The sequence below is a fragment of the Myotis daubentonii genome, chromosome 4 (assembly GCF_963259705.1).
Source record: "Myotis daubentonii chromosome 4, mMyoDau2.1, whole genome shotgun sequence".
Taxonomy (NCBI): domain Eukaryota; kingdom Metazoa; phylum Chordata; class Mammalia; order Chiroptera; family Vespertilionidae; genus Myotis; species Myotis daubentonii.
The window spans coordinates 78,314,876-78,325,388 of NC_081843.1; the positions used below are offsets into that span (position 1 = coordinate 78,314,876).

Sequence of the window (10,513 nt, forward strand, 5' to 3'; positions counted from 1 at the left end):
TCAGTGCGCTCCCACAGGGGGAGCGTCACTCAGCCAGAAACCAGACTCATGGCTGGTGAGCGCAGCGGCAGTGGCGAGAGCACTAAGGAGCAGCGAGCCAGCAGCAAGGAGCAGTAAGCAGGTGGGTGCTAAGGAGCAAGGGGTCCCAGACTGCGAGAGGACGCAGGCCAGGCTGAGGAACCCTCCCGCCCCCCCGCCCCAGAGCATGAATTTCGTGCACCGGGCCTCTAGTTACATCATAATTATGGTTATAATTAAAAGGAAAAACCATCTTCACTGGCTGTTGTTTCACCCAACTAAAAACTAACATTTTTTAGTTTTAAGACCCCAGCACCACCAATTTGCTTTACTTATATTGAACCTTCCTTCCCTAAAGCCAAGCAAGCATGCTTGTCAGTATTTTCCATAATTTTTTAAAATATATTTTTATTGATTTCAGAGAAGTAGGGAGAGATAGAAACATCAATAATGAGAGAGAATCATTGATCAGCTGTTTCCTGCACAACCCCCACTAGAGATCTAGCCCATACCCAGGCATGTGCCTTGACTAGGAATTGAACCGTGATCTTCTGGTTCATAGGCGGACATTCAATCACTGAGCCACACCAGCTGTAATTTTTAATCCTGAAATTCCATCAAGGAACATGTTTGTGCCTCAAGAACTGATGGAATTATGTGCCTCATCTTCATCACACAGTCCACTAATCACTTCCCAATTTAATCCTCTCTGACTGGTCATTCCAGCAACATTCTCTATCTAGCATCTTCATCAATAGATACAACTATACATCTCAGTTGCTGTTTTTGTTTCTCCCCATATCTGACCAACGTATGCTAACTTCTGTGGACCCAATTGTTATTAAAAGTCTTCAAACTCTAATATTCTTTAATTTTTCCACACTAGGTAAATTAAAAGCCAATCCATTAATCCCTTTCCTTTATAAATCTGTATAACACCATATTTCTATAGGGATTTCTTAGGATTAATTGTTCTAGAATTATGAAATCAGGACGAATTTCATAATTTCAAAAGATACCCCATGACTCAAAAAAACTACTTCCAAAGGGCTTATGCTAGCCAAATATGCAGGATGATACAAAGCATACCTGTTCTCCCATGCCTTTGCCTAAATAATTTAAGTAGTTCTGAAGGGATTAGAGTATTTAGGATTTAGTGTGCAGGGCCAGAAAAGAACCCAGACAGAAAATGTTTATCCTTTCCATATCAGTGCTCTAAAATCCTTCCCCTGAATTAAATTTATGCAGACTAAATCAGTATTAATTTCTTACTTTCAAATTCCTCCTAGATTAAGGCAAAAAATACAAAATAACCATCCCTCCACCCCTACCCCCACCCAAAAATCCAAGGACTTCAAAAAATTTGGTGCCATCTAAAATACTGTAATTTTATAATGTCTGCCCATCAAGTCTACTTGAACCTAGTTAGATGAAATCTGTAGTTTGCATTTTCATAGCCTGTTGCAGTTGAAAACAATTTGGGCACGGCTAACTGGCTGTTATACAATTATACATTTTAATTTAGTGGATGTTACTTGCTTGTATATACATAGGTTATCTCAGGAAAGCTATATAAGAAATTGGTAACAGTGATTGCTTTTGGGGAGATCTTGATGACAGAAGAAAAGGAGATTTTTTTTTTATACTGTATTTATTTCCTTTTGTAACTTGAATACTAAACTGTGTAAATTTCACAAATCTGTTAATGTAGATATGTAAATATACATACATATATACTTTTTGAATTTTAATATACCATCTGATGGGATCATATCCTAAGCAGGTACTCCAAACTACAATATTTGGAAATTTCAAGTAATAGAAAGTCTATATCCTGGGTTTCTATGGTCACTTCAACTAATTTTTTAAAGACATACATTTTTAAATAACCCCAAAGAATGTGTGTGTGTGTGTGTATATATGTGGTTATTAGTCTCTCATCTAAGATACTAAATTTATATAAAATAATCAAGCAAAATTATAACGTTTGGATTCCAATGTCCTATTAATAGCAATTCCAGGTGTTGTTTTGTTTTGAATGTATTTTATTGATTTTTCACAGAGAGGAAGGGAGAGGAATAAAGAGAAACATTGATGAGAGAGAAACTTCGATCAGCCGCCTCCTGCACACCCCCTACTGGGGATGTGCCCACAACCAAGGTACATGCCCTCTACCGGAATCGAACTCGGGACACTTCAGTCCGCAGGCCGATGCTCTATCCACTGAGCCAAACCAGTTAGGGCGCAATTCCAGGTTTTTAAAAATCATTTTAATCCTGTTCATCCATGTAATCACATATCAAATTTTAGATATGTAACCAAGTGCTCTAATTTTATTTAAAAACTTAAGTATGACAATACTAGTGAAATCAACAGGCAAATGGAATGAAATTCTTGTACTGGTTAATCAGTAAAAGAAATAAGGAAAAACTTCAGGATAAATATACCTAAGATAATTGTTCATTCTTGATGTGCTGATTGGAGATAATCTTTGGAAAAAGTTACCTAAGTAAAAATGTCAGTTTACCACAATGTGATGTATGTTAAAGAATACTTGCTGTCTTTCAGAAAATGCTGCACAGCTTATATAGGTTAGTTCTACTATGTAAAATGAGATTTATCAGGTATTTCATCAAATATGTTGTGCTTACTTATTTTACCCCTTCAATAATTATCAATCACCTATGCCCAGCAGGTGTGGCTCAGACCCATGCCTCAAGAGGTCTCAGGTTCCATTCCAGGCCAAAGGCATGCAGGAGGCAGCCAATCAATATTTCTCTCTCATCAATGATTGTATCTCTCCCTCTCCCTTCCTTTCTAAAAAAATCAATAAAAACATATGAAAATAACTATAACCTATGAAATCCGTTTGTTTAAAAAAAATTTTTAACTCCTGAATTTAATAATCTGAATTTATACAAAAACATGAAGCTAATTTAATAACTAATACAATGCTTACATAGAGAATCTCAAAAGTATTATTAACTGGTACTCAACTCTTAGAGAATGAAACAGCATATCAAGACGCTTTCTCATTGTAATATTTGTTGATATCTTTTTTAAGTTATACAATCTTCTGATGAGCTAACAACTGATATTAAAGACAATAGTGTAGTATCTGCTATCAATATTATTTGCTGTCCAATTTTAGTAGAAAAGAAAAACATTTTCAGCTTGATTATCAATGGCACTATACTTTGTGGCAAAAAAATGACTTATTAACAACAAAACACCTGTTGTGTAGGAAGTTCGAATATATTTTTCTCTTTAAAGTATAGTATTAAGTAAAAGAATTTGTAACGTAGCATATACTTTAAGTCAGTGGTTCTCAACCTTCCTAATGCCCCAACCCTTTAATACAGTTCCTCATGTTGTGGTGACCCCCAATTTCATTGTTACAAATTGAACATAATTAAAGCATACCCAAAGCAATCTATAAATTCAACGCACTTCCCATTAAAAGACCAACAGCATATTTCACAGACCTAGAACGAACTCTCCAAAAATTCATCTGGAATTAAAAAAGACCCCGAATAGCTGCAGCGATCCTGAGAAAGAAGAACAAAGTAGGTGGGATCTCAATACCAGATATCAAGCTGTATTACAAAGCCATTGTTCTCAAAACCGCCTGGTACTGGCACAAAACAGACATATAGATCAATGGAATAGAATAGAGAATCCAGAAATCAACCCGAACCAATATTCTCAATTAATATTTGACAAAGGAGGCAAGAACATACAATGGAGCCAAGATAGTCTCTTCAATAAATGGTGTTGGGAAAATTGGACAGATACATGCAAAAAAATGAAACTAGACCACCAACTTACACCATATACAAAAATAAACTCAAAATGGATAAAGGACTTAAATGTAAGACAGGAAACCATAAAAATACCAGAGGAATCCAAAGGCAACAAAATCTCGGACATATGCCGAAGCAATTTCGTCACTGATACAGCTCCTAGGGTGCCGGGGTCCAGCCCCAGCGGGTCCAGGGGTCCCCAGAGGTGTGGACGGAGTCGGCGAAGAAGGAATGACACAGAGGCAGCATTCAGTTGATCAGCAGCCTAGCCAGGATCTCTAGCCACGTTCTGGTCAGGATCTCCAGCGAAGTTCTGGTTAGGATCTCCAGCCAGGTTCTGTGTCCATGTTCTCTTGCTAGGTTCTCCAGGTTCTCCAGCCAGGTTCAGTCACCAGGTTCTAGTCAGGTTCTCTTGCCAATTTCTGTAGTCAGGTTCAGTCCAGGATCTTTTGCCATGTTCTCTCCAGCGAAGTTCTTCTGTCTCTAGAGAATGTTCTGTGTAGGTTCTGTGCCTAGGTTCTATCTCTCTTGGTTCTGTCTTATAAGTTCTGTCTCTGAAGTCCTGTGTTCTAAGTTCTGTCTCTTTCTGTCTTGTTACATCTGTATTTATACCAGTTGATTCAATCCTATCAATCTCTATTACAAAGGTTAGGGCGTTTCTTATCTCCATTCCAGGGAGTAAAGATTATGTAGCTTAAGCATGATTGTTTGTAGTTAAAGTGATTAATTACCCGCCTGGCACTTAGTTGAGGGGTTTTATTCCCTCCCTAACTTCAGGGGAAAATCCCTACCTGAGGAAACAACCTTTCTCAGAGACCTTGGTTGAGACAAATAGTGCCAAGAAGGTGAGCAAACATTTTAAGAACAGTATGCCATATATGCCAGGTCCCTTGAAACAGCAAGCATGGACCGGCTCCCAACACTAGGGCATTGGAAACTAAAGAGAAAATAAACAAATGGGCCCTGACCGCTTTGGCTTGGTGGATAGAGCGTCGGCCTGCGGACTGAAAGGTCCCAGGTTCGATTCCAGTCAAGGGCATGTACCTTGGTTGTGGGCACATCCCCAGGAGAGGGTGTGCAGGAGGCAGCTGATTGATGTTTCTCTCTCATCGATGTTTCTAACTCTCTATCCCTCTCCCTTCCTCTCTTTAAGAAATCAATAAAATATATTTAAAAAAAATAAAAATAAACAAATGGGACTACATCAAAATAAAAAGCTTCTGCCCAGCAAAAGAAACCATCAACAAAGCAATAAGAAAGCCCACTGCATGGGAGAACATATTTACCAATGTTATCACCGATAAGGGTTTAATCTCCGACATTTATAGGGAACTCATACAACTTAACAAAAGGAAGATAAACAATCCAATCAAAAAATGGGCAAAGGACCTAAATAGACACCTTTCAAAAGAGGACATTCAGAAAGCCAAGAGACATATGAAAACATGCTCAAAGTCACTAATCATCTGAGAGATGCAAATCAAAACAACAATGAGGTATCATCTCACACCTGTCAGAATGGCTATCATCAACAAATCAACAAACGACAAGTGCTGGAGAGAATGCGGAGAAAAGGGAACACTCGTGCACTGCTGGTGGGAATGCAGACTGATGCAGCCACTATGGAAGACAGTATGGAGTTTCCTCAAAAAGTTAAAAATGGAACTCCCATTTGACCCAGTGATCCCACTTCTAGGAATATATTCCAAGAAGCCAGAAACACCAATCAGAAAGGATATATGCACCCCTATGTTCATAGCAGCACAATTCACCATAGCTAAGATTTGGAAACAGCCTAAGTGCCCATCAGCAGATGAGTGGATTAAAAAACTGTGGTATATCTACACAATGGAATACTACGCTATGGTAAAAAAGAAGGAACTCTTGCCTTTTGCAACAGCTTGGATGGAACTGGAAAGCATTTTGCTAAGTGAAATAAGCCAGTCAGAGAAAGATAAATACCACATGATCTCACTCATTTGTGGACTATAGAGAACAACATAGACTGATGAACAGGGACAGATCCAAAGAGTGAAACAGCAATCAGACTATTAATCCCCAGAGGGAAAGTAGGGGAGAGTGGGGGTAAGGGGAAGAGATCAACCAAAGGACTTGTATGCATGCATATAACCCAAACCACCAATGGACATGGACAACGGGGAGAGCATGAGGGGGGGGGGGGTCGGGGGGGGGTTAATGGGGGGGAATGAGGACACATTTGTAATTCCTTAACTAATAAAGAATTTAAAGATAAAGAAAAAAAAGATAAAAACAATATGTAATTATATATATGTTTTCTGATGGTTTTAAGCAACCCCTGTGAAGGGGTCGTGACCCACAGGTTGAGAACCGCTGCTTTAAGTTAAGAAACACCATACTTTAAAGACTTAAAGGCAGGATGTGCTGCTTTCAAAAAAGCTTGAAGAAAGTTTGAATGGATGAGTCAAACTTTCCTCTAATAAAATGCCACAACAAAAGGTTTGTCTTTTTATATGTAGGGCAAAAAAACAATTAATAGGTTGTTTGGTTACAAATCGAAAACTTGAAAGATTCTCACTCTGACAAGTTTTATTCTGTTTTGACAGTGTCACTTTAAACATTCGGAAAGAAATGTGAAGTTAATTGTAAGTTCTCTATTTTAAGAAATTATTTTAAACCCTGGTCGAGTAGCTCAGTTGGTTAGAGCACCGTTCCCATACACCAAAGTTGCTCATTCCATTCCCAGTCAGGGCACACACAAGAATCAACCAATGAATGCATAAATAAGTGGAACAACAAGTCTACATTTCTCTCTCTCTCTCTCTTTCTCTCTCTCGAATAAAAAATACTTTTTAGAAAATTATTTTATAAATGATCCTAAAATATGTAAATCTTTAAGTTGTTGTTTTAAACAGACAGCTATCAAATTATCAAAAGTTATTTAGTTCCTAGACTTTCTTAGTTCATTTAACCCTCCTTAGGAGCTTTTTAAGCTCTAATTTAGAGCTTTTCAGCCCCAATCCTAATCTTGAAAGTAAAATAAAATACAGTCTATTTTAACTATTTGTACTCAATAGTGAAATGAAGGCAAAGACTGCAACATAAATTAGACTTGAGATTCACTATAGATTTCAGATGGCGAAATTTATTCCTCTTTTAAGAGACACAAAAAAGGGTACCTACACCAAACTTGTACAAATGTGTTTATAGAAGTATTATTCATAATAGCCAAGAACATCAAACAAGGCTATGTTCAAATCTCAGTTAACAGAAAACAAAAGATAACTTTAAAATGCTAGTATATAATTTGTAATTAAGTTCAACTTTCAAAACACATTCATGCATCAAAAATGTGCAAAACATTTTAAGAATGTCAATTTAAATGATTGGTAATTGCTATTGTAAAACCTAAATTCTAAAACTGATAGGCTAAATCAAAAATTCATATGGAAATGCAAGGGATCCAGAATAGACAAAATAATCCTGAACAAGAACAAAGTTGGAAGACTCATACTCCTGATTCCAAACTTACTACAGAGCTATAGTAATCAAAACAATGTGGTACTAATGTAAGACAATGGAATACAACTAAAAATCCAAAGATAAACAAACCCATACATGTATGCCCAACAATTTTCGACAAGGATGCCAAGACTATTCAATGAAGAGAGAAGATGCTTTTCTTTCTTTCTTTTTTTTTAATATATTTGTATTAATTTCAGAGAGGAAGAGAGAGGGAGAGACAGAAACATCAATGATGAGAGAGAATCATTGATCAGCTGCCTCCTGCACGCCCCCCTACTGGGTGGGGATGGAGACCAGAATCAAACCCAGGCCAACAGTCTACCCAATGAGCCAAACCAGCTAGGGCGAAAAAGGATGCTTTTCAACAAATGGTGCTGGGACAACTAGATATTCACATGCAAAGAATGAAATTGGACCTCTTGCTCCTACCACACACACAAATTAACTTCAAATGGATCATAGACCTAAACATAAGAGCAAAAGTTATAAAAACCCACAGAAGAAAACAATGGAATTAAATCTTTGTGACCTTGGAGAGTATCTGAGATCTTGCTCCACAGCATATGTTGCCAGTTTGGCTGAAATAAACTCTTATAAAAAAAACCCTCCCCCCTCCCCCAAATCTTTGTGACCTTGGTCTAGGAAAGACTTCTTAGATAAACAACAAAAGCATAACTGATAACAGAAAAATTAGTACTTCAAGACCATCAAAATTAAAAACGTCTGTGCTTCAAAGTACACCATCAAGAAAATGAAAAAGACAACCCACAGAATGGGAGAAACTATTTACAAAGTCATATATCTAATAGGAGACATGTACCCAGAATATAAAAAAAGACTCTTACAACTCAATAATAAAAAGACAAACCAATCTAAAAATGGGCAATGAATCTAACCATTTTGCCAAAGAAAATACATAAATGAGCAATAAGCACATTAAAAGATGTTCAACATCATTAGTCACCACAGAAATGCAAATCAAAACCACAATGAGATACTACTTCATATCCATCCACTGTAATGAAAAGGACAGATAACTAGTATTGTCCAGCACGTGGAAAAATTAGAACCCTCAGACATTGAGAGTGGAATTGTAAAATAGTGCTGCCACTCTGGAAAAGTTTAGTGAATCCTTGAAATATTAAACAGAGAATTACCGTGTGAACCAGCAATCCCATTTCCAAAAGAAATGAACATATATGTGCACACAAAAACTTGTAACGAAGTGTTCATAGCAGCATTATTCATAATAGCCAAAAAGTAGAAACAACCAAATGTCCATCACTGGTAATGGATAAATAAAATGTCATTCATATATATATATATATATATATATGTAAAAAATGTAATTCTTAGCCATATAATGGAACCAAGTACTGACACTTGCATGCTACATCATGGATGAAGCTGGAAACAAGCTAAAAGAAGCCAGTCACAAAGGACCACATATATGACCGCATTTATTTAATATGCTCAGAACAGATAAATCTGCAGTGGCAAAGATACCGATTAGTTGCTGAGGTATGAGGAAAATGAGCAGTGACTGCTAATGGATACAGGGATTCTTTCTGAAGTGATAAAATTGTTCTAAAATTCACTGTGGCGATGTCTGCACAACTCTATAAATATACAAAAAAAATCCTTGAATTGTAACAGCTGAATGGGTGTATTGTATGGTACGTTTTAGGGGGGGGGGGTACACCTTATGTGTAGTATTTATGTTGCTTGGACAACAAGGTAGATACAAAACCAATAACTATGAACTGATTTGATTACTAAACAAGTTCATCCCTGAGACACTTAGAAATAAGTATTTAAGGCACAATCCTGATTCGCTGGAAGATTACTCCTTTAAATATTTCTAAATCTTAACATGGAACTGCAGTACTTGCAACTGTCAAGACATAAAATGAGATTCACCCGAGACACCGGGGTAAACACGTTCCTTTCCTGTCCATGGCTGAACTGTACTTCCCATGACAGCAAACAATAACCGCGGCGCACACTCCACGGGGAGGGAGAAGCCCTTCCCACAAGAACCTAATCCTAATACTGAGCTAACTGCGGGGTGTGGGGAGAATGAGGAAGGGGAGGGAGCACGGGGCAAGGGGAAGTCTCGGTGCACTTAAGCCCCAGGAATCCAGGAACATTAAACTCCACTTTTATACGCTTTGTGGGCAGGCCCAGAGGCAAAGTCCTGGGCGCTGAGCGGCGAGCCCAACTGCGAAGCCGAGAGGAAATGCTGCGCCGGCCTCAGCGCACACGGGGTTTCGTGTGGAAATGGTGGGGGGCCAAAGGGCTCAGATGGGGGCCTGCGGTGCGGGCAGGAGGCGCGCTCCCTCCACCCGGCCGGGGCCCGCGCTCGTCCTCCGCGCGCAGCTGGGAGCGGCCGCGCCGCGGGCCCGTCGCGCGCCTCCCCGCCGCGAGCACGCCCGGCGCCCGGAGCCTCCGGTGGGGCCGGGTCCCGTCTCCCGCCTCATCCGGCGCTTTGTCCCAGCGCGGGCGGCGGACGGCTCGTCGGCGTCCCCGCCCCAGGCGGAGGGGCCCGCGCTGACAGCCCTCTCTGCCCCCACTAGGGCTGCGAGCCTGCGAGACGGGGCAGCCGCCGACCCGTCGCCCGCCGGGCTTCATCCAGGCGGGACCCAGCAGGCGGCGGTCCGAGGACTCGCCCAGCCCGCGGAGCCGACGCCGCCGCGGCCCCAAGCGCGCCCAGGCCGAGGTCAGGCGCAGAAAGCCTTGGACTCCGAAACCCACACCATTTCCAGCATCCTCCTCTTACCCAAAAATTCTCGACGAAATGCGCCATGACCATCGTGCCGCTGCCGCCGCGCCGGGTTCTGCGTCCGCGCCCGCCCGCCGCTGTGTAAACACGGGCCCGGCCCCCACGGCGCCCCCGCCTTTCAGCGCCACCGCCTTCTTCCCAGAGCCCAGCCCGCACCCTCCAGGGCGCATGCGCCACCTAGCGGCCGCCGCTGCGGGACGAACTCCTGGACGCCGCGGCCAGTGCGCGCATGCGCCCCGCGTCCCATCCCGGGGTTTAGTCCCCTCTTCTATCCCTGGCGCGGGCGGGGCTCGCCTGAGCGTTCTCTTGGGAATGGTGGGGAGCTGGTCTGCGAGGACTCAGCGGGGAGGCTGCCCGCACCCTTTGCGGCGCGATGGGTACTGGCCCAGCGACTGAGCTGAGAGAG

The 10,513-nt window shown here is 41.1% G+C and overlaps 1 protein-coding gene across 5 annotated transcripts in view; it reads right to left on the minus strand.

Annotated features, from left to right (window-relative positions):
* Window positions 1-10,292, minus strand: part of FCHO2 (FCH and mu domain containing endocytic adaptor 2) — a 117,705-nt gene extending 107,413 nt beyond the window's left edge. For 4 of the 5 annotated variants that reach the window (XM_059694350.1, XM_059694349.1, XM_059694353.1 and 1 more), the window contains exon 1: window positions 10,105-10,292. In XM_059694350.1, the coding sequence (XP_059550333.1) occupies window positions 10,105-10,277 (173 nt within the window). In that variant the 5' untranslated portion in view covers window positions 10,278-10,292. The remainder of the gene's footprint in view (window positions 1-10,104) is intronic. The other variant, XM_059694351.1, reaches the window with a different exon arrangement.
* Window positions 10,293-10,513: the final 221 nt, after the last annotated feature.